Source organism: Brachionichthys hirsutus, chromosome 6 (assembly GCF_040956055.1).
Source record: "Brachionichthys hirsutus isolate HB-005 chromosome 6, CSIRO-AGI_Bhir_v1, whole genome shotgun sequence".
In the NCBI taxonomy this organism is placed as follows: domain Eukaryota; kingdom Metazoa; phylum Chordata; class Actinopteri; order Lophiiformes; family Brachionichthyidae; genus Brachionichthys; species Brachionichthys hirsutus.
The window spans coordinates 12,610,435-12,633,726 of record NC_090902.1 but is presented as its reverse complement, the minus strand read 5'-3'; the positions used below and the strand labels follow the sequence as shown (position 1 = coordinate 12,633,726).

Below are 23,292 nucleotides of genomic sequence, written 5' to 3'. Positions count from 1 at the left end.
GCATCCCCGCTGGAGGAATGGGCTTTCTTGTTAAACTCCAAATTGCACCATTATTTTAGAGTGGTTTGTTACACCCAGCTAACTTGAACTTTACATAATGTATAACCCCCCCCCCCCCCCCCCCCACGCCCACCAGTTTCATGTGCATGTTTCTTTACAACCCCTCCCCTGGCGTGACGTCATTACCGTCCCTTAGTGATGACGTTTGATTCGCTGTTTACCAGCACCGCTTGATGCTAATAGAAAGAAAATGTGGTATTTAGCGCCGCAAGAACAATTATAGTTTAACGAAAGAAGTAAGAAGCGGTTTCGTTCACAATGACAAATAGAACATCTTATTTTTATGACCCGGATGTGGGCAACTTTCATTACGGTGAGTTTGGCTCGCGACCGGAACAGGCCTCCGAAGGGAAGCGGTGCTACTGGTGTTAGCTAGGCGCATGCTAACGACATCAGAAGATGCTTTATTTCATCGTGTTTGTTTTTATGGTCCGCGTTCAGCGTTCTGTTGTCCTTTTACCTCTATAAAACGAGTCTGTCACTACAGCACAACCTCTGACCTCCTAGCTCACAGATCTAGCCGACGAAAAGCTACAAGTATACATTTATTTATTAAATTATCCCATATTGTGCTACTGTTTTCATGTTTAATTATATCATGTTCTGGCAGCATCGTCAACATTTTAAATAATCTGTTTCTAATATTTACACATTGATCTTCGATAAAAATGATTAGATCTGCAGAAATAGTTAAACATATGAAGGCAATGCATGCAGACATTTGAGCTTTTACTGTACTTTAGCTCTTATTGTACGTTTATGAATCAACAATAGGATCTTAATTATATTTAAAGACATAAAGAATCGTCTTGTACCCACTATAAAAAAAAAAGCCCTACAGATCGAGTATTTTAGACGTTCTAGATCCCTTCTCAGACAGAACCTCATCATTCTGTCGGTAATCGTTCAATCACAGCGTGCGACTTTATGTAACGAGCTGTCGTCACGTGAACCACTTCGATGCGCCGTGACTTAATTTGTGAATCGTCTCGCGTCTTTAAAGTGTAACTGAAATATGTCCGCCAGGTGCCGGTCACCCGATGAAACCTCACCGCTTGTCTCTGACTCACAGTCTGGTGCTACACTACGGACTCTACAAGAAAATGATGGTGAGCAGGACAAAGCAGGCGACTCTTTTGAGGAGAACAAACTCTGGTGTAGCAATTGGCAAAAAAAAAAAAAACCCATTGTGCTGCACTCGACAGAGATTCCTATTTTTTCTTGTCAGGTATTCAAACCGTACAAAGCGTCCCAGCACGACATGTGTCGGTTCCACTCCGAGGACTACATAGACTTCCTGCAGAAGGTCAGCCCCAATAACATGCAGGGCTTCACGAAGAGCCTGAACACGTTCAACGTGGGCGACGACTGGTGAGTATTACTGTTGCTTTTATTGATTGAAATCGATGCCAGTGATCAGCTGGAATCACGGGTGTCTTGTGTTTTCCCCTCAGTCCTGTGTTTCCAGGTCTTTTTGAGTTCTGCTCCAGATACACTGGAGCCTCTTTGCAAGGAGCTACTCAGCTCAACCACAAGGTAAACACGCGCAGCACCAATCTAAAATGGCGTCGGCGTTTCCACAGGGTCCGTTAGCGGTGCGACGCGCTGCTCGCACAATCATCGTAGACACCGACGTTAGGATCTCAGGCCAAACTCATTTCTGCTTGATAGTTTCTGCTGAATATTAAAAAAGTGTTGGACTCTTGTTTTTTTTAGATCTGCGATATCGCCATCAACTGGGCCGGAGGTTTGCACCACGCTAAAAAGTTCGAGGTCAGACGCGAGTCCTTCCCGTTGGTCTCGTCGCGTTGCCGAAACGCAGAGAGCTGAACTGTGTGTGTTTCTGCGTGTGCGTTTTCTCAGGCGTCTGGGTTTTGTTACGTCAACGACATCGTCATCAGTATACTGGAGCTGCTGAAGTAAGGACACGCCGGAGCAAACGCTGCACGTGCACACGCACGTCTCTGCCTCTACAGCTGTGTGTGTGTGTGTGTGTGTGTGTGTGTGTGTTACAGGTACCACCCGAGAGTTCTTTACATTGATATAGACATTCACCATGGCGACGGTGTCCAGGAAGCTTTTTACCTGACTGACCGCGTCATGACTGTGTCCTTCCACAAATATGGGAACTACTTTTTTCCAGGAACAGGTACGCCGCTTTAATCCGGTGAAAACGCTTTCAAACCCCAAACAGCAGTCCAGATGTTCCAGGTTTAGCCTTCGAGGGTTGGTGTCGTTTCTTCCTCTGCTCTTGCTCAGTTGGTCGACCGCTCATGTTTTTTTTTTTGTATTCCTGAAGTACTTGAACAGTTTTAAAGGAACAGACAATGTTTACCGGTATTACTCGCGGCTTCCTAGAGGCCTGTTCCTGGATACGAGACTTCCCCGTTATAGAGACACGGCGTTTCTGATGCTGCTCGTGTCGCAGCAGCAGGAACGTTACTGAACCATCTTGGCTGGCATCGCCACAGCGGTGTAACTGATCTAAAATCCAGAAGTTCCACACATCTGTCCAGCAGATCCAAGCCTGCTTCATCCCAGCCAAGTGCTCTTCTGCAGAGGCCCCTCAAAATCAATTTTGCAACCAGGATGGCAGGACTCAGAATGCATAGAGCTCATAAATAGAGCTCACAGTTGAGAGGATTCCTGTGCGAGGAAGGGGCCTTTCTTGGAGCTCAATCTTAACTTTAAACATATCAGATTGAATGCACCAGCCCGCGCCCAGCACCAGTTTCAACAGGCAAAGATGGCTGCTCAAAGTCCGACTTCAGGTTGCTGAACTCCACCGGCGCTTGACTTAACTCGCCCCGTGGCCACCGTAGAAGCCTCGGGTGGAGAGACTCGCACCCGATGGGACATGGAGTTGGTATCTGCCGTAATGACAGCTGGCTCCTTCCTGAATCGAGTCACAAACTCCTATGAGCGAGCCGGCAAGATCAGGGCCTGGGAGTAACTGTTCATTCAGAGATGTCCCTGGAAAACGGACACGGCTCTCAGCTTTCCTGTCGTCGGATGACGGACAAGCACCGGACTTTACCATCGCAGCGATCCAACTCGGCTTCAGGAACCTTTTTTCGAGCAGGTGGAACCGTGAGTCTCTCTGAAGCCCAGGCGGTGCAACCCTCTGCTCCACAACCTTCCTCTCATTAGGCAGACGGACCTCTGGCTCTCTGAGCGGCAGACATGTTTGATAGTGACCATCCAGATGTTTGGCAGCTCCAAGGAATGGCTGATCCTCTCCGGACAGTCCCGGCTCCTCATCCATGGCGGCCATGATAAGCGATCGTAGTTGCTATTTGTGTCCTTTCCTGCTCGGATAACGGCGTGATGCTTCAGAGGGTTGCCGTCCAGCGCTGGGATTGCTCGGTCCTAGTTCCTCTGCTGGAGGAAGGATTTTCCCATAAGCGTGTTCCTTTGGTTTACCAGAGAGAGATGGAGTGAATTCTGTGGCCTTTGCACGGAGAGATAGTGACTTTGGTGGCTGCTGTTGTGGTAAACTTTGCTTTCCCAGGTCGCAGTTCATCCCATCAGAAGTTCCTGATTTAGGACCTTCATGCTGCTGCTTTTGGTCTTTATCACCTTCAACGTTGACATTTTTTCTGCACTGTCCAGTTTAAAATGTCCTCCTCTTTTACGTAATCGCTCTTCTTCAGCTTCAATTGCACGTCTTTATTTCTGCCTCCCAACATGCAGAAGAGCGTGAGCGTGATGAGCCTCGTAGATTTATCCGACGCGCTGAAGGCTGGGTCCATGTGCGTGTATTTGTTTGACACCAAAGATGAATACAGAACGCATACAGCGCTCACCGTGCCCGTCTTCTATCAAAAGTATTTTTTATGGATACTACATTTTGTCTATTTGTAATTTGCTTCAGGACAGATCAGCATTTTAACAGGGACACGCATGAAGTGAGAGAGTTGGTGTTAAATCCCTGAAACTGTGTGTGCGTGTGTGTGTGTGTGTGTGTGTGTGTGTGTGTGTGTGTGTGTGCGTGCGTGTGTGTGTGCGCGTCCTTCAGGTGACATGTATGAGGTGGGAGCAGAGAGCGGCCGGTACTACTGCCTCAACGTGCCTCTCAGAGACGGCATTGACGACCAGAGTGAGTAAAGCCTGTCGGGAGGACAAACAAGTCGTTGTGTACGCGATGCGGTCGTCATGGTAACCGGTGTGTTTCAGGCTACAGACAGCTGTTCCAGCCGGTCATCAAACAGGTGGTGGATTTTTACCAGCCGACATGCATCGTGCTCCAGGTCAGCGGTTCTGGTTCTGGTTCTGATGTGTGTGTTGCTGTGTGACGGAGGCAGCCGTGTGTGTGTCCTCACGTTAACCCGTGTGTGTGTCCTCACGTTAAACCTGTGTGTGTGTCCTCACGTTAAACCCGTGTGTGTCCTCACGTTAAACCCGTGTGTGTCCTCACGTTAAACCCGTGTGTGTGTCCTCACGTTAAACCCGTGTGTGTGTCCTCACGTTAACCCGTGTGTGTGTCCTCACGTTAAACCCGTGTGTGTGTGTCCTCACGTTAAACCTGCGTGTGTGTGTCCTCACGTTAAACCTGTGTGTGTGTGTCCTCACGTTAAACCTGTGTGTGTGTCCGCACGTTAAACCCGTGTGTGTGTCCTCACGTTAAACCTGTGTGTGTGTCCTCACATTAAACCCGTGTGTGTGTCCTCACGTTAAACCTGTGTGTGTGTGTCCTCACGTTAAACCCGTGTGTGTGTCCTCACGTTAAACCCGTGTGTGTCCTCACGTTAAACCCGTGTGTGTCCTCACGTTAAACCTGTGTGTGTGTGTCCTCACGTTAACCCGTGTGTGTGTGTCCTCACGTTAAACCCGTGTGTGTGTGTCCTCACGTTAAACCTGTGTGTGTGTCCTCACGTTAAACCCGTGTGTGTGTGTCCTCACGTTAACCCGTGTGTGTGTGTCCTCACGTTAACCCGTGTGTGTGTGTCCTCACGTTAAACCTGTGTGTGTGTGTCCTCACGTTAACCCGTGTGTGTGTGTCCTCACGTTAAACCTGTGTGTGTGTCCTCACGTTAAACCCGTGTGTGTGTCCTCACGTTAAACCTGTGTGTGTGTCCTCACGTTAAACCCGTGTGTGTGTCCTCACGTTAAACCTGTGTGTGTGTCCTCACGTTAAACCCGTGTGTGTCCTCACGTTAAACCTGTGTGTGTGTGTCCTCACGTTAAACCCGTGTGTGTCCTCACGTTAAACCTGTGTGTGTCCTCACGTTAAACCTGTGTGTGTCCTCACGTTAAACCTGTGTGTGTGTGTCCTCACGTTAAACCCGTGTGTGTCCTCACGTTAAACCTGTGTGTGTCCTCACGTTAAACCTGTGTGTGTCCTCACGTTAAACCTGTGTGTGTCCTCACGTTAAACCTGTGTGTGTGTGTCCTCACGTTAACCCGTGTGTGTGTCCTCACGTTAACCCGTGTGTGTGTCCTCACGTTAAACCCGTGTGTGTCCTCACGTTAAACCTGTGTGTGTGTGTCCTCACGTTAACCCGTGTGTGTGTGTCCTCACGTTAACCCGTGTGTGTGTGTCCTCACGTTAACCCGTGTGTGTGTGTCCTCACGTTAAACCTGTGTGTGTGTGTCCTCACGTTAAACCTGTGTGTGTGTGTCCTCACGTTAAACCCGTGTGTGTCCTCACGTTAAACCTGTGTGTGTCCTCACGTTAAACCTGTGTGTGTGTGTCCTCACGTTAACCCGTGTGTGTGTCCTCACGTTAACCCGTGTGTGTGTCCTCACGTTAAACCCGTGTGTGTCCTCACGTTAAACCTGTGTGTGTGTGTCCTCACGTTAACCCGTGTGTGTGTGTCCTCACGTTAACTCGTGTGTGTGTGTCCTCACGTTAACCCGTGTGTGTGTGTCCTCACGTTAAACCTGTGTGTGTGTGTCCTCACGTTAAACCTGTGTGTGTGTGTCCTCACGTTAACCCGTGTGTGTGTGTCCTCACGTTAACCCGTGTGTGTGTGTCCTCACGTTAAACCTGTGTGTGTGTGTCCTCACGTTAACCCGTGTGTGTGTGTCCTCACGTTAAACCTGTGTGTGTGTGTCCTCACGTTAAACCTGTGTGTGTGTGTCCTCACGTTAAACCCGTGTGTGTGTGTCCGCACGTTAAACCCGTGTGTGTGTCCTCACGTTAAACCTGTGTGTGTGTGTCCTCACGTTAAACCTGTGTGTGTGTGTCCTCACGTTAAACCTGTGTGTGTGTCCTCACGTTAACCCGTGTGTGTGTGTCCTCACGTTAAACCTGTGTGTGTGTGTCCTCACGTTAAACCTGTGTGTGTGTGTCCTCACGTTAAACCTGTGTGTGTGTCCTCACGTTAAACCCGTGTGTGTGTCCTCACGTTAAACCCGTGTGTGTGTCCTCACGTTAAACCCGTGTGTGTGTCCTCACGTTAAACCCGTGTGTGTCCTCACGTTAAACCTGTGTGTGTGTGTCCTCACGTTAACCCGTGTGTGTGTCCTCACGTTGAACCCGTGTGTGTGTCCTCACGTTAAACCCGTGTGTGTGTGTCCTCACGTTAACCCGTGTGTGTGTCCTCACGTTAAACCCGTGTGTGTCCTCACGTTAAACCCGTGTGTGTGTCCTCACGTTGAACCCGTGTGTGTGTCCTCACGTTGAACCCGTGTGTGTGTCCTCACGTTAAACCCGTGTGTGTGTGTCCTCACGTTAAACCCGTGTGTGTGTCCTCACGTTAAACCCGTGTGTGTGTGTCCTCACGTTAAACCCGTGTGTGTGTCCTCACGTTAAACCCGTGTGTGTGTCCTCACGTTAAACCCGTGTGTGTGTCCTCACGTTAAACCCGTGTGTGTGTCCTCGCGTTAAACCCGTGTGTGTGTGTCCTCACGTTGTTAAACCCGTGTGTCCTCGCGTTAAACCTGTGTGTGTCCGTCCCCTCTAGTGTGGAGCAGACTCTCTGGGCTGCGACCGGCTGGGCTGCTTCAACCTCAGCATACGAGGACACGGGTCAGTTCATCGTTTGTTTGAGCTGAATTGACTTAAAGGCTTTCTCCCAGTCTGTCACGCTTTGTTGCGGCTTTTAATTCAGTTCATCCATAATTAACTAATGAGTTTTATTTAACGTGTGTGTGTGCGCGTGTGTGTGTGTGTGTGTGTGTGTGCGTGTGTTCCTGTGTTTCAGTGAGTGTGTGGAGTTTGTGAAGAGTTTTAAGATTCCTCTGTTGGTCCTGGGAGGAGGGGGGTACACGGTGAGGAACGTGGCTCGCTGCTGGTAGGTGCTGCACACACACACACACACACGCACACACACGCACGCACGCACACACACACCGTAGGGTATTAAAGATGCCTGCTGTGTCCTGCTGTAGGACCTTTGAGACGTCTCTGTTATTGGACGAGTCCATCAGTGACGAGCTGCCTTACAGCGGTGAGTGTTCAGCGCCCTCTGCTGGCAGAGCAGGGATTAGACTTTTTATTTTTACTTTGGCGTAAAGGTGAAGCAGAAAAATGACACCCCTCCCCCCCCCCCTGTTGTTTCTGACCTCTGCAGAGTACTTTGAGTACTTTGCTCCAGACTTCACGCTTCACCCAGATGTCAGCACCAGGATAGAAAACCAGAACTCCAGACAGGTGAAAAGCCGTCCTGGTTACCGCCCCCCCCCCCCCCCCCCCACCAAGAGAGCCTGATGTGATCCCTAACAGTTTACAAGAATCTCAAAGGCCGTGATGTTTTCCGTGTGCAGTACCTGGAGCAGATCCGTCAGACGGTGTTTGAGAACTTGAAGATGCTGAACCACGCCCCCAGCGTGCAGATCCACGACGTTCCCTCCGACATACTGGCCTACGAACGCAACGACGAACCCGACCCCGACGAGAGGGGGGCCGAGGAAAACTACACCAGGTCAGGGGACGGCGGGCGCGAGACGAAGACGACCCTTTAAATGTTGCTGCAACTAACTGGATGTCGATGGCGTGTCTTCCACAGGCCGGAGGCGGCCAACGAGTTCTACGATGGCGACCACGACAACGACAAAGAGAGCGACGTGGAAATATGATGGTTCTGAAAACCAGGAGGGGATGTTTCAGTTCCGTTACGTCTTCACTGGTGATTTAACAGAAAGTCATAACGTCTTTACGGACTGAGGAAAACTGGCCGGAACCAGAATCTGCGACGTCGCTGAACGCAGCAGCATTGCGTTTATTTCACTCGTCGCATGTTGACTTACGGAACATGCTGAGCCTCGGATCCGTGTCGGGTCGTAAAGCGAGGACTCTGAAACGTACAGATTCTGATCTTAGCTTTTTACTACGTCGTTTTCTTTGTCATCTCATTAAATACATTTATTTTTTGTTTAGAAAGAGGAAACTGTATGGATCAAAAATGTGCACATGCATATAAAAAAAAGGACTTCATTCGTAGGTATCGGTTTGTTTGGATTAGGATTAACGGCTGCATTTAGAGTCCAAAAGAGTTTTGAAGAAGGCTCGAAAACTCTCTCATTCTGAGAGCTCATCTGCCTTTCAGCTCCGACACGTTCCGGAAATGAAGATCGGTGGAAAGCCGAGCTTCTTTGGTGTCCATCCAAACTGTTGTCCTCATCTGTCCTCTGGTCTTTTAGGGTTGACTGACGAGGCCGATTGATTACTGGTTTAAACGTGTCTTATGATCAGCTCCTGGCTGTTCACGTTGAATCTGTCCATTGAAGAATTTCTCTTGTACTGTTTCAGGTTTTTATGTGATTTTTGATATGGTCTACTCGTTTTTATTAAACCGAACTAAATCGCCCGTGTCTGTGTGGGACCTCGATCACCCTCGACGGGTTTATGCACAAGTCAAACGTAAGATCACACTAACTTTATTCCTCACTCACCCAGTGATACACGGAGGTTTCACACAACAAACAGTATTAACGGAGAAAACACACCAACGCCTGCAGATTCAAGTCGCAACTGCTCGAGCGCTTCAAGCAAATCGTCACAGCAACCAACCAGGACCACCGGTTCCACGTTTAAATGATGCAGCCCGAACAAGTCACAACCAGGACCCAGAAGTTAGTTAGTGTCTTGACCCGTTTACAACTCCGGCCGCATCGCTCTGCGGGCAGGAGAGGAAGCTTAAAGTCCAGCGCTGATAACTAATAACTTTATTCCACATACACAGTATATCAGAAAACAACGTTAAAAACAACGCACGGCTTAATTTACCCGACGACAGAGGAGCTGATCGGAGGCTCGGATGTCAACTCGGCCTCATCCAGTGACCAAGTGCAGGCCAGGAGGGAATAACGTGCAGGGAGACATGTTGCATTGTGGGTAGCGTCGTCACTTCACCTCCTACACCTCGTCAGAGAGAATGTACAGTTACAGAAAGGTGAGCGTGCAACATAGAAATGTCTGCGCTGGCTGGGATCAGCTTCTGGGGCTATTAATACACCGGCAACACGCCGGAAACGTTTAACGGGAGCGTCTTCAATCAGGACGGCGTTCCCGGCAGAGACGATCACGGACAGGACATCCGCTGCGTCCTGAACCAGGCCCAGTCCCGACAGCTCTGATGTGCGTTAGAGCTCTTCGCTCTCGTGCAGCGGGGCGGTGTGCTGGGCGGGGCTCTCCGCGGTCGGGGCGGGCACGTAGCTCAGTGACGACAGCAGCTTCAGCGACTTCGAGCCGGGCGGCGCCGTCTTCAGCGGGGGGGCCGTCCTCGCTGAGAGGCGGAGAGAGTTTCAAACATCAATGAACTGGAATTATCAGACACCATTGATCATTTCATTTAGTAGTCATTTCAGAACCGTCTCGTCTGACCTCCAGATATTCACGCCAGTATTTACCCGTTTTTGATCCATCGCCTACAATGGCTTTATTATTCATGGCGGGACGGTTGTGGAGCGTTTCAGGGACGAAACTGAACGAAAGTAATCATGTGACTTATTTGAAGGGGAAAAAAAAACCCAGAAAGGACAGCGGAAAGTCCATTTGTGTGGATGTGGACAGACCATAATAACCTCCATTATAGCAGAAATTGAAACAAACCAGTAACGGGGGTCCTGCGTGAGACTTCATTGGATCGTGTGATCTGTGCTGCAGGCTGGAGGAGCGTTTCTATGAAGCTCCGGCAGCATGAACTCCATTTAGAGGCTGAACATTCCTCTCAGAATAACCCGTCTGCAGCGCAGGCTTCACCCGGGGGGGGGGGGGGGGGGGGTGAGATCCATCGGTGTGTGTCTGGAGTGTTTACTCAGAGAGCACACAACCTGCACACGGCTGTTAGCCACAGCTAGCTTAAAGCCATGATGCTGGACTCACATACAGCAAACATGCTCCTTTCATGTCCGGTCCCCGCCCACAGAGCAGATGCTATGTGATGGAGCAGGAACCTGATATCTGTCCTCTCCTCAGTGGACGGGCTCCGTTCGTCTTTCAGGAAACGTCTATCAGGTTCCACTCGATCGCCGACGACGCGTGCCCGACCCGTCCATCTGCCGCCTGCCTTCACAGCCAGGTTGCTATGGTAACCGTGGACGATCTCATACAGCAGACGGGCCCCGATCACACTCGTTTTACATAGGAACCGGAGCAGGCGGTGGACTCACTGCCCACGTCCAGCCTGGTGTTGCAGGTGGACATTCCGGCCACGTTGATAGCGGAGAGGGTGTACCAGCCGGCGTCGGACTTCTGGACACGCTCTATCAGCAGGCACTGGCGTCCGGAGCCGTCCTGATACAGGCTGAGGAGACGCGCACACACACACACACACACACACAGCAGCATGAAGGCGTGGAACATGAGGCATCAAACAGGCTCCAACATGTTCAACACTTCCTCTGTAGTTTTTATAGTTCAAGTCAAAATCGCTCCATAATTTTACGGGTGTGTTTTGGTAGGAATGTGTGTATTGAGATAATTATTTGTGTGTGTGAGTTTGCTCATCACATTTTCCCATTCTCTCCTTTACGTTCACAGATTACATTTTTTTTCGCACAAAGGGTAAAAGGTTGACATATTTTAAAATAAAATAAATAAACACAACAATCAGCGTTTGTGCAAATTATTGACAGATCCAAGGATGCAATAAACAAATATTCCAGTTTACACTTGGCATGTAAAGAATATTTCGTGTTTTGTGGTTTTTCGCATTTCACATTCTCAAATTGGCACAAAAAGGTGAAACTTATATAATAAATACATGAAACTTTAACGGTTATAATAATGCATAATTATTGAATGCAGTGAAAGTAAGAAACAACATTGATTTCTTTTTGCAGAGAGGGTAAAACCTTATTTCTGAAAGGACAGACAGAAGCGTTAATCGACTGTTTCAACCACGACAGTCTGACACGCGGTGAAACGATTACAAATGTTCAAAACGTCGTTCACAACACAGTTTAGATCAGCGCAGGAAACAAACGGCGCTCCTCATCGTCGCCACGAGGAGCGCCGGCTTCCTGTCCACCCACCTCATTCTGTTGGGGTCGATGCGCAGCATGTCTTTGTCTTTCTTCCAGAAGAGCTCCGGAGGAGGGGACGCGTCCACTTTATATTCCAGCCTCATGGTGTCGCCCTCTAGAGCTCTGGAGTTCAGCATCTTCTGGACGAAGGTGGGAGGACGGAGCACCACCTGGGCTACAGGGAGGAAGAGGAAGAGGAAGAGGAAGAGGAGTTCCTGATCACAGGACATCTGTAGATTCAGGACATTAAAGACGGCTTTGTCTCTACCGATCACGTCCAGCCTCAGGGTGAACCTGCTCTCCCCGGCCCGGTTCCTGGCCACACACTCGTGCACGCCGGCGTGGTGCACGGTGACGATCTCGATGATGAAGGAGTGCATCCCTTTTTCACACACCAGCATCTTGTGGTAGTCGTCTGGTCGGATGGCTTTTCCGTCCAGGTACCAGCAGATGTCGGGTGTGGGGAGGCCTCCGACCTGGGTTCGGGACGGGTGGGGGTTAAATTCCCGCCTGGAGTCCCTGAGCTCTGAAGACAGACGCGGAGGACAGTCACCTTGAAGTCGATCCTGCAGAAGCGTCCCTCCTCCACCGTGAGGTCTGCAGGGACCTGCAGGAAGCGGGGAGCGTAGCATTTCTCCTGAATAGCTGAGCCCTCGTTTGTCCTCTCGTCTGTCCCCGAGTGACGCATCCCCCTGCAGGGACAGAGACTGGATGTTACTGTCCACTCACTGGTCGTGGGACATGTACGGGACCAGATCATTGTGATTCCTGGTCAGCTCCCGTCCTCTGGCAGCAAGAAGACACGTTAAGGACGTGTCCCGACACTCGATTCACTCTGAGGTCCATGAAGTCACGGAGCTTTGCTTCAATCCATGTTTCAGTCCTTCAGAAGTGAAGACGTTTAAAAGCTCCTCCTGGACACGACTGGATCGGCCCAGTGGAGAGCGATGTCACACTAAAGCCACATGACTGGACACCGCTGTGGACGACCCTCCATGACGGGACAGGGCTCAGCAGGACAGTCGTCGTGCGGCACAAAGACCTCCGGTTCACAACTACAACCTGAAACTACGGAGCCGAGCTCACGAGGAGAAGAGCTTTACCAGAGTCCGCCCGTGTGTCGTCCTTCTGGCGCATCGGACTGGAACAGGAAAGAGAGCAGAGGTCATCACAAGGTCGAAGACACTCTACAGGTTGATACAATGTCAGCAGTGTGTGTGTGTGTGTGTGTTCTGACAATGGTCCACAAGTGAAAGGGCACCTTCTCAGAAAGCAGGCTGGAAATAGCTGCTGGCAAACCTCAGTGGCTTCAGGAGATGTGTGTGTGTGTGTGTGTGTGTGTGTGTGTGCCTCTGTGTCTGTGTGTGTGTGTGTGTGTGTGTGTGTGTGCCTCTGTGTGTGTGTCTGTGTGTGTCTGTGTGTGTGTGTCTGCGTGTGTGTGTGTGTCTGTGTGTGTGTCTGTGTGTGTCTGTGTGTGTGTCTGTGTCTGTGTGTGTGTGTGTCTGTGTGTGTGTGTGTCTGTGTGTGTGTGTGCCTCTGTGTGTGTGAGAGACAGAGAAAATAGAAGCTGTAAAGCCCTGTGAGGCCTTTTGACAGAACAATCCTGCAGCTACACACACACGGCTCTTTGGGGGCTGCTGCCAGCCTTTCAGTTTGGGAGCCCATCGGGGGCCCTGGTGGGGGGGGGGGGGTCTCTGTGCAGCCATTCAAACCGGCTGACAGTAATAGTGTGTGCTCTCTGATTGGTAGCTATATGAACGCTAATGCGTTTGGAGCCGAGCCAGCAATGCAGCGCTGACACACACACACACACAAACACACACACACACAGGAAGCGCTGCAGACGGGGGGCTTTGTGCTGTCCACTGACTGGGAGGGGGGGGGGGGGGGCAGTGTGTTGCCCCACCTGGTCTGACAGGCTGTTTTGGTCCAGCGTGTCGGTGCCGTTGTCTGGGCCCAGCAGCCTGCGAGCCATACGCTCCTCATAGGACAGCTTCTGCAGGAGGAGAAGCATTCCGATTGGTTCACACAGACACATACTGTGTGAGGGGGGGGGCGGGGGGGCACACACTCACCTGGCTGCTCCTCCCCCTGGCCTCCTTGGAGCGCAGTTTCTTCTCCAGATCCTGGATCAGGGCGTCTTTGGAGCCCTGGATGTCACCCTCTGTGGAGCGAGAGGAGGGGGGCCGAGGAGCGACGGACTTCCTGAGGATGGGTTTAGGGAGGCTGAGAGAGAGAGAGAGGGAGAGAGGGAGAGAGAGAGAGAGAGAGAGAGAGACAGAGGAGGAGGAGCAAGGAACACAGGTTGAAAAGCGAGCAAGCATCCTGCTTCAGCCAGACGTTACTGGACCTTCAGACCGTTTTGGGTTCGTCACACTGACTTTGATGTGCTGCATAAAGAAATTAAACTTCTGTTGCGTCTCTTCTCTGCGACTCACATGTTGGGCGTTCCCTTGTAGCCGATGGGTAGCGAGACGCTGGTCTGACCGGGGGGGGCGCCGGGCTGTGGGAGACAGGAGGAGGACGGAGACACAGGGGAGCGTGGGGGGGAAGGGGACACTGGGAGAGGTCGCTGAGGCAGGGAGGGAGGAGAAGAGGGGCTGGAGGGAGCCGGCGGGGAGCAGGAAGTGGTTGTGGGCGGTGGGGGGGCGTTGGAGTTGGGAGACAGCTTGGAGGAGGAAAATGGGGAGAAGGCGGACTGGGAGGGCAGCACGGAGCAGAGATAAGCAGCAGGAGCCGACATGGAGTCCTGGTTCGCCGGCAGGGTGGCGCTGCCCAGTCCGGTGGCACTGGGAACGCTGGGGGTGAGGGTGATGGTGGACCGCAGCGTGGCGCGGGGGAAAGAGGAAGAGGAGGCAGAGGGACTGGGCGAGGAGGGAGAGGACTTGCTGGTACTCTTGGCCTGAGTTTGGATCTGGATCTGGTGGACAGACTTGGATTGGTTCTGACCGAGGCTGAGGGACTGGAACTGAGCCTGGTTCTGGGTCTGGGTCTGGATCTGGGACACAGACCTGGACCTGGACAGGGTCTGAGTCGACTGACTTGGAGCAGCAGCTGGACTATTCTGGGATGCGCTGAGGTTCTGCTGCGGGTCGCTCTGGTGCTGCTGGGCCTCCCTCACAACGCTCTCGTAGCTGGGCGCCTGGAAGGACGGCTGCGATTGGATAAAATGTCGTGGTCGCTCATAGTTGAAGGCACTGGGAGGGAAGGAACTGGCGCTGAAGGTCGGCAGGCCTGACCGGTTCATGTTGTCGCCTCCTGACTGGGAGGACTGGGAGAGACGAGACACAAATAAAAAGGACTCAAATGGGATTCCAGTAAAGAGATGAGGAACAACATTTCTCTTCTTACAGTCAAGCTGAGCTTGCTTGGAGAGAATAGCTTGGCGGTTTGGGCCGCCTCCTCGGCTCGGGTCAGCGTTGGCGGGGGTGAGGGTGAGGGCGAGGGTGGGGGGAGAGGGCTGGGGGTCACCTCGGCTGAGCTTCGTCCCCCGGAGTCCAGGCAGCGCTCCTCCGGGCTCGGACCAAAGGGTTCCTCAGAGGAGCGGTCGGCTGGCTGAGCCTCCGGACGACTGTCACGCAGAAACAGACGCGTCAGCAAAGGTTTCAGAACCAGAGAGTCAGAGCGCGGTGGCTCGGTGACCAGAGAGTCAGAGCGGGACGGCTCGGTGACCAGAGAGTCAGAGCGCGGCGACCAGAGAGTCAGAGCGCGGCGGCTCGGTGACCAGAGAGTCAGAGCGCGACGGCTCGGTGACCAGAGAGTCAGAGCGCGGCGACCAGAGAGTCAGAGCGCGGCGGCTCGGTGACCAGAGAGTCAGAGCGCGACGGCTCGGTGACCAGAGAGTCAGAGCGTGGTGACCAGAGAGTCAGAGCGTGGTGGCTTGGTGACCAGAGAGTCAGAGCGCGGTGACCAGAGAGTCAGAGCGCGGTGGCTCGGTGACCAGAGAGTCAGAGCGCGGCGGCTCGGTGACCAGAGAGTCAGAGCGTGATGACTCCCGAGCGGTTACCATGAGAGACACGCCGCTCCCCGCGACTCAATGACCCAGAAATACATCCGGGTCCGGGTAATGAAACCAACAGATATCAGAGTCTGCCCACTCCATCAGTCGTTTCCTTCTGTAACCAAGCTTGGCTGTTCCCATGACAACCACACATAATGACAGCTGAATCTGGGAATGAGTGATGAAAGGAAAGGAAAACTGTCTGCACTTCAGACCGAGTGAGCTAATAGAACATAGAAGTACGCAGTTTGCTTCTGGACTTTTGCTTTTCGCACCCCGGCGTGCTTTTCAGAGAGTTTGTGCGACATTAGTCAGACGGGGGGGCTCCGAGTGAGGATCACCAGACCCGAGTCATTTCCTCGTCTCACATCATCCAGCGCCGGAGACAGCACACTAGAATCCATCGGCCCGTCACTGGTGATACGACCCCAGCGGTCGGTACCATCAGTCAGGGCACCGCGTCCACGGACCGGCACCGCGTCCACGGACCGGCACCGCATCCACGGACCAGCACCGCGGACCGGCACCACGGACCAGCACCGCGTCCACGGACCAGCACCGCGGACCGGCACCACGGACCAGCACCGCGTCCACGGACCAGCACCACGGACCAGCACCACGGACCAGCACCACGGACCAGCACCACGGACCAGCACCACGGACCAGCACCACGGACCAGCACCGCGGACCGGCACCACGGACCAGCACCGCGTCCACGGACCAGCACCGCGGACCGGCACCGTGTCCACGGACCAGCACCACGGACCAGCACCGCGGACCGGCACCACGGACCAGCACCGCGGACCGGCACCGTGTCCACGGACCAGCACCACGGACCAGCACCGCGGACCGGCACCACGGACCAGCACCACGGACCAGCACCACGGACCAGCACCGCGGACCGGCACCACGGACCAGCACCGCGTCCACGGACCAGCACCGCGGACCGGCACCGTGTCCACGGACCAGCACCACGGACCAGCACCGCGGACCGGCACCGTGTCCACGGACCAGCACCACGGACCAGCACCGAGGACCGGCACCGTGTCCACGGACCAGCACCACGGACCAGCACCGCGGACCGGCACCACGGACCAGCACCGCGGACCGGCACCGTGTCCACGGACCAGCACCATGTTATGAGCTTTTCATAACATGTTAGGGTTAATATGGGACCTTTAAAACCATAATTGACAGATTTCTCAAATGTGTACAGCTTTCATTTCATGTAAAATAAAAATTCTATATATATATATATGTGACCATAACATTTTGAATAAACCGCTTTCTCACAGTCAAGGTCAAAGTAAAGTGCTTAATTTACTGGAGAGATACAATAAAACTGAAAATCATGAAATCTTTAATATCTCAATTATTCTACCATCTAACCAGACTTCATAAAAATTGTGCTCAGAAATGTCCGTCCCTCTTCTGCAGTGCACACACGGGACGGAAAATCAGAACGCATCTGTGTGTGTGTGTGTGTGTGTGTGTGTGTGTGTGTGTGTGCGCATTCTGAAATTTGATGTATGAATATTTGTGTCATTAAGTAAGCAAAACTATATTGGTATTGGGACATCAGCTGACAGGTGCAGACACACTAGTCGTGACCCAGCCCTTTGAGAAAACACACACACACACACACACACACCATTTGATGTCGAACCTGAAACAATATGTCTAAAAGGCAAAAAGCATGTCTGTAAAGTGTCAAAACGCAACAGTTGTGCCCATTTTTCCATCTTCATCTCAATATTTTTGATTCCCAGATGACAGCAAATGTGTTCACGGTCTACATCCATCATATTAAAATGGAAGACGGGACATCTGTCCAATCCGTGACCGCCTTCCTCTTCCTGCAGCTCAGTTGTCTTTTTGTTCATTTTCATCCTGCTTTTTGATTTCTCCTTCCGTCCTCCTATTTGTCATCGTGATCTTCCCTTCAGGGCCACCGCAGATATGCAATATTAACCCTCACCATAGTAACATTATTTATATCTGTTAGTTCATTTTACAGCAGGAAAAAAAAAAAGTCCAACCTCACAGAAAATCATGTTTGTCTTTCTCAAATATCAGATATAAAAATTACCAAAGGAACTTCCCAGTTCAGCGTGACCTGATAAACCAGTCTGCTGCCCGGGCTCTAAACAACGGGGGGGGGGGGGGGGGGGGGGGGGCACAGACGCCATGTCTGCACTTCATATTACAGATGAGATCATAGGCTGGACATGGATACAGAGCTGAGCCAGTCATAATTCACACTATGGAACACTCACAGTATCAAGTCAAAGTTTAAAATCCGCCGTGGACTTGTATGAACTGTTGTTTTCCTACCCTAGGAATTACTGTTCAATCTAGAAAGATAAAAACTTTGGAGTACATCTCCAATTTACTTGTACATTATACGAGTTATCTGTAAACCTCAGGGCCTCCGGGATGAGAACTTGGTGTTCCCTGAATCAGAAGCAAGCTGAAGCAGCTTTTCCTTTCTACCGTCCGGACTGGAGAACCTGGGACGTACTCAAGCCCGTACTCTAACCCGTACTCAAGCCCGTACTCAAACCCGTACTCTAACCCGTATTCTAACCGGTACTCAAACCTGTCCATACATTTAAATGAGGTCTTAAAACATGAATGTTTATGGCAGGTTTACCATTAATTAGTTCATTATATCAATTAATATTTCTCTCATGTTCATGTGCTATTTTAATTTAAATCACTGCAAAGGGAATTTTTCCTCCACGAATAAAATGTTTTTTATCTGGATTGGTCAAATTTAAATGAAACCTATAAATGAGAACCACTGCGGGCCTGAAGGACAGGGGGACAGGAGACAGGGGGACAGAGGGAGAGGAGACAGGGGGACAGAGGGAGAGGGACAGAGGGAGAGGAGACAGGGGACAGAGGGAGAAGAGGCAGGGGGACAGAGGGAGAGGAGACAGCTCCATGTACTTTTAAATCAGTTGAAGTAAATTAAATTGCTGTCAGATACGACCCTTCCCTAAAGTACAAATAAAAACTAAAACATTGCTTCTTACACAAAACACTGCATTTTGGAGAACTTGGTTAAATTTAATTAAAGTAAACTGTAGCTCTAAATGCTCAGAGGACGACGGTGATGGGTTCTTACCTCTTCCGCAAACTCGGTCCTTAAACCTCGGCCGGTGAACGCGGACTGCTCGAAGCCGGTGCGAAGCGGAAAGCGCGACTGCAACAGGTGACAACGCGCGTTCACGAGCGGGGGCAGGGTCGCGCGGCCACGTCTCTGATTGGTCGAGTCACGTGTTTCGAACAAGCTTCAGCTCAATGTATTTTTAAACTGGTCAGAAGTTCAGAACAGTAGATGTAATAAAAAAATAAAAAAAAACCCGCAGAGAGCTTTCCTTCTTTAATGGACTAATTAAGACATTATCCCCAAGAAAGAAAGAAAGAAAGAAAGATAGAAAGAAAGAAAGAAAAAAAACAAATCAGCAGTGACCTCCTGTGGTCATATAAAGGAACTACCTCACTGATAATCTACCTCCGCCAAGGAGGTTCTGTGACGGCGTTTGTCTGTTAGCAGGATTACGGAAAGACTTTTGGACGGATCTTGATGAAAAGATGAAAAGAAATCTATTTGTGTCATGGCCTTGAAGAAACATTTAAACAAACTATAATGTTATTTTTTTAAAAATACGAGACATACATCTTTGAGAAGTATAGACAGGAGGAAGGAGAGTGTAAAATACACCGACATTAATCACGCCTGTTCATTTGTTCTATTTTTGTGTCGCCCGTTTAGTTTATTTATTGGAATTTTGCATTGGTTGATGGCGAAGAATGTGGGTAGGACTTGATAAGCCTTGGCTTCCTCATATTCTTTCTCGATTAAGTCAAATGTGTATTATATTGAAGCTGGATTTTTTTATTAATATGTATTTTATGGGTGTTGTATGTACAAGTATGTATGTATTAAAAAACTGTTGTTGCATTCAATATATATATATAAAGTCTTGGTATAATTTAGATCCCATTCAATTTTGAGAGCGATCTGGATATCTCTCTGAATACAAAAAAGTAATTTAAATTTAATTTTAAAAAAATTAATTTAATTTAAAAAACCAAATAATCCGGAATTTCCCATTTACTTATAAAAATCACATCTTGTAGAATATGCATTCAATTCACTCACCAGAAATCAGTCAAAAAGGGGTCCGATATGCAAAATGTCTTCTCAATCTAATCCAGAATCAATTACATTTTAACATTGAATTTAAATATCAGTTCAAAATACACATAAACTCTGATTAATTTTTACTTTTCATGGTTGGTGTATAAAGATACCAATAACCATTTAGAACATTTTGATGACGATCCAGATCACCATGTGGATGCCGGTGAGTGCTTAGGACTTTTTGAAGCACAGCTTTGCAAGCTGTAAAGGTATCAAGTACTGCATTAACTGTGTTGTCAAGTAAAAAGAACAACGTTAAAGGTCAGAGGTCATCCATGCACGAGAGCGATGAGTGCAAGACAAAATCAGCATGTTGGGAGCCATTCTGCATCAAGAAAAGGCCCGGTAATAGTTTGTGCATACACAGGTCAGCGTTATATCATGCTTGCAGCAGACTGACTCTTGACACTCACTCTGCAGCAGGGATATTATCGAATGCAGGGCTGTCAGGCCACTCGGGAGGGGGGAGTGCCACAGGGTCAGGCAGCTCAGAGGGGAACTCCTCGCTGTCCTTGCTGCAGGAGTCAACGTCCTGTTGGTGCACGGCCTCCTCTTCCTTTGCCTGCTTGAGGGAAACGGCTTCTTGCTGACGAGCAGCCTCGATCTCCAGCTGCTCCTGCAGGTCTTCAAAGAGACGGGATTATGTTAACACTATAACAGATACGCTGTGGAGTAAACTGTCACACACATCTACCGTTGTAAACTTCCAACGTGGCTGAGCAGGAGGCTGTGCCAAAGGAGTTGAGGGCCACACATTTGAAGAGGCCAGAGTCTTCTGGAAAGGCCTCAGTGATCACCAGCGTGCACAGCTCCTCTGCAGGACGGACGCCAATCCAGATGTTCACGAAAGAAACGGCTTCCAAGCTTGAGCTCAGTGTGAATGTTAGAGTGAATGTTAGAGTGAATGTTAGAGTGAATGTTAGAGTGAATGTTAGAGTGAATGTTAGAGTGAATGTTAGTGTGAATGTTAGTGTGAATGTTAGTGTGAATGTTAGTGTGAATGTTAGAGTGAATGTTAGAGTGAATGTTAGAGTGAATGTTAGTGTGAATGTTAGTGTGAATGTTAGTGTGAATGTTAGTGTGAATGTTAGTGTGATAGGTGACGACATGCAACAGGAAGACGAAAGTTCCCTCTGGGAATCACCGAGAGAGAAGCCCTAGAGTAAGCATTACTAGTCAGTGGGGACTCCCCTGAATCTAGAATTCATCCAGTTGCCGTGTTTCCGTGTCTCCACATGCAATGTGCAAACGTAAAATGTGACGAGCGTAACAAATTATTATTCTGTGCTTACCTGGCACTGATGCAGAACTGGCCTCTGGGAAAAAACACGAGGAGAAAAGCAATCAAATCCATCCCATAATATGACTCAAATTGTCTATAAATACGTCACTTAGCAACCGAGAAGAACGCACCAAGGATTGGTACATTTTAATTTCATGTAATACTTATTGTCACATATGAAGTGTAATGTGGAAGTTATTCATTCAACAATCGTCATTAATTCATACAGAGAAAATGGTCCAGTATTAATAATCACCTGTATTGCTATTGATCAATAGACCTCTCATCTGACCCAGAGCCTGATGCTGAGCAGCTCATTGTGAGTCCGGGCTGAGGCTTGTTAGCTGCAGTGTAATACTTTGATGTTGCGTTAGAAGATTCTTCAAATGAATCACTTTGCATTTTAATCCCAGATTGAGATTTGGTGAATTACGAAGGCAAAGTAAAGAAGGAGCCCCGGTGACAAACGTCGGACTCACTCTTACGCAGGATCCTCAAATCAGCTGAATCCAGTACTTGTTGGTCGTCCCGGTACCAAATGACCTGCAGGGGCGGCGTCCCCCTCAGTCTGCACTCCAGCACGGCCAGCTGAGCCTTCACTGCGGACGCATCACGGAGGCACTGGCAGAGACGCCGAATGGACAGAGAGGACGAGGACACCGCGAATCATTGGAACAAGAGAATCCTCATTTCATGCGATAGCAATGCCATTTTATTTTGCCACGATGGAACACGATTGTTTCACCTTGACAAAAGAAGGAGCCACGCCCTTTCCTGAATACTGCACTCTGGGACTCTGAGTCTGGACTATGGGTGAGTTGGTAAAGATCTCCTGCACACATATGCAATACAGTAGAGAATGTGTATTGTGATTATTTATTTTTGTATAATTGTTACATCATTACAGTCTTTAAAACGTCTATTTCTATCCCTGGTTGAGAACAGCAGGGTTCGCTAACAAACGAGTATTTCTCATTTCGCGCGGATAAGAGTCGGACATACGAATGTCCATGCTCAGCGCACTGGAAGCGTCGCATCGGTGTTAACTACCGTCTGAGGGCTGACGCGCAGCGGCTGCACCAGGCTGGAGTGCCTCTGAGCAAGGGAGGAGGAGATGGTCAGTGACATGGTGCTGGTCTTCTTCTGCACCCTCTGGATACTCCGGTCACACCTCAACAAAGAAATAGGCCCGTAGGCTCTTAAAAGCTGCAGCCTGGAAACGTTATTCTAGATTTGAGGCTAATTTCTCATCAGTATTACGATCATTATTATTATTATTATATGGGACTTTGAATGGGCAGAATAGAAATGACTGCTCTGTGTGCAGGTCTAACTTACTGTTCCATGTTTCAGAGGCTGAGAGACTCTACAAAGAGAGAAGCGGACTGTCAGACACGTGATCCTCTCCGGCCGGCGAACTCACGGCAGCTTAGAAACGTGCACGAAGCAGCCCAGAGCAACGGTACCAAACACACATCCTGAGATAAGCTCTGAGCTCTGAGCATGCACAAATAAAAAGATCGTTAGTAAGAACATGAACTAAATAGTAATAATCCATGATAAGCCCATAGAAGCGAGTCTGTTTCAGTCTTTGACCAGTTTTATATTAAAGTTAAACCACATATTCACCTTGACACTTATGGCATCCCATAAATTCAAACAATTGGAGCACGTCGTTCTGCTCTTGACTCACAGTTGTTATTACCTCCGCCGAGGCGGGGGAGGCGGGGGGGGGGGTAATGTAATTGCCGGTGTTGGCTTGTCAAAAGGTTACAGACGGAGATGAAGAATGGGGCAACCTTGTCTTGTTAGCCGACCAGCTGGAATAGATTAGAGAGGAAACCATGACACTGCATTGTTTATAAAAAAAGAAGAAGAAGAAAATCAATCATCTTTCGATACTCTTTGAACTGAACATCAAACAGGATTAGTAAATCCCAACATCCTGTTTTATTACTACGTATTTTAGTCCCAGATTTGTTTAAATCAGGTAAATCACGTTGTTTTTGGATGACGGAAGGACCCATGGGATTAACCTCGCGGTCACACATCAATGAGCACAGCGCTGCAGGCAGCTTTGACTCACTGATTCTAGAACGTGTAGAATCAGGTGCAGCTCTGCAGAGCGCTGTTCTGTGACGGGACCCTGTTCTGTCAGGGACACGAGCAGTTTGGTTAAGCCATGAAGAGTACTACTGAGGTGTTAAAGACAAATAGTATGCTGTGCAAAGTAAAGTAAAGTAAAATAAAATAAGTCTGATGGTGTCATAGTGATGTCACCTAGCTCATGGTTTGAGTTTGAGTAAGCCTGCATTACAAACTGGA

The 23,292-nt window shown here is 49.7% G+C and overlaps 2 protein-coding genes across 2 annotated transcripts; one reads left to right on the top strand and one right to left on the bottom strand.

The window, feature by feature from the left end:
• Positions 1-247: 247 nt before the first annotated feature.
• On the top strand, positions 248-8,807 carry hdac3 (histone deacetylase 3). Its single transcript, XM_068740633.1, has 15 exons — positions 248-373; positions 1,087-1,169; positions 1,289-1,431; positions 1,515-1,596; positions 1,777-1,833; positions 1,924-1,979; positions 2,076-2,209; positions 4,079-4,159; positions 4,237-4,310; positions 6,969-7,033; positions 7,209-7,298; positions 7,396-7,454; positions 7,578-7,657; positions 7,771-7,928; positions 8,013-8,807. The coding sequence occupies exons 1-15, from the start codon at positions 319-321 to the stop codon at positions 8,080-8,082; spliced, it is 1,287 nt and encodes a 428-aa protein (XP_068596734.1). The 5' UTR covers positions 248-318; the 3' UTR covers positions 8,083-8,807.
• A 60-nt stretch (positions 8,808-8,867) lies between these two features.
• myot (myotilin) lies at positions 8,868-22,313 on the bottom strand. Its single transcript, XM_068740804.1, has 17 exons — positions 22,306-22,313; positions 22,018-22,138; positions 21,713-21,769; positions 21,447-21,588; positions 20,978-21,001; positions 20,380-20,499; positions 20,099-20,309; positions 14,824-15,043; positions 13,911-14,743; positions 13,548-13,698; positions 13,379-13,468; positions 12,576-12,613; positions 12,026-12,164; positions 11,741-11,948; positions 11,482-11,647; positions 10,618-10,751; positions 8,868-9,731 (listed from the first exon to the last, which is right to left on the bottom strand). The coding sequence occupies exons 1-17, from the start codon at positions 22,311-22,313 to the stop codon at positions 9,589-9,591; spliced, it is 2,805 nt and encodes a 934-aa protein (XP_068596905.1). The 3' UTR covers positions 8,868-9,588.
• Between the last annotated feature and the right edge of the window lie 979 nt (positions 22,314-23,292).

Bases quoted from the DNA above. Each gene is read 5' to 3' on its own strand.
- hdac3 (XM_068740633.1), top strand. From the start codon at position 319: ATGACAAATAGAACATCTTATTTTTATGACCCGGATGTGGGCAACTTT. The intron at 374-1,086 runs GTGAGTTTGGCT...TATGTCCGCCAG, and splicing joins TGTGGGCAACTTTCATTACG to GTGCCGGTCACCCGATGAAA. The intron at 1,980-2,075 runs GTAAGGACACGC...TGTGTGTTACAG, and splicing joins AGTATACTGGAGCTGCTGAA to GTACCACCCGAGAGTTCTTT.
- myot (XM_068740804.1), bottom strand. The intron at 20,500-20,977 runs GTAAGCACAGAA...TCCGTCCTGCAG, and splicing joins CAGTTCTGCATCAGTGCCAG to AGGAGCTGTGCACGCTGGTG. The intron at 10,752-11,481 runs GTGGGTGGACAG...GCGTCTCCTCAG, and splicing joins ATCGACCCCAACAGAATGAG to CCTGTATCAGGACGGCTCCG.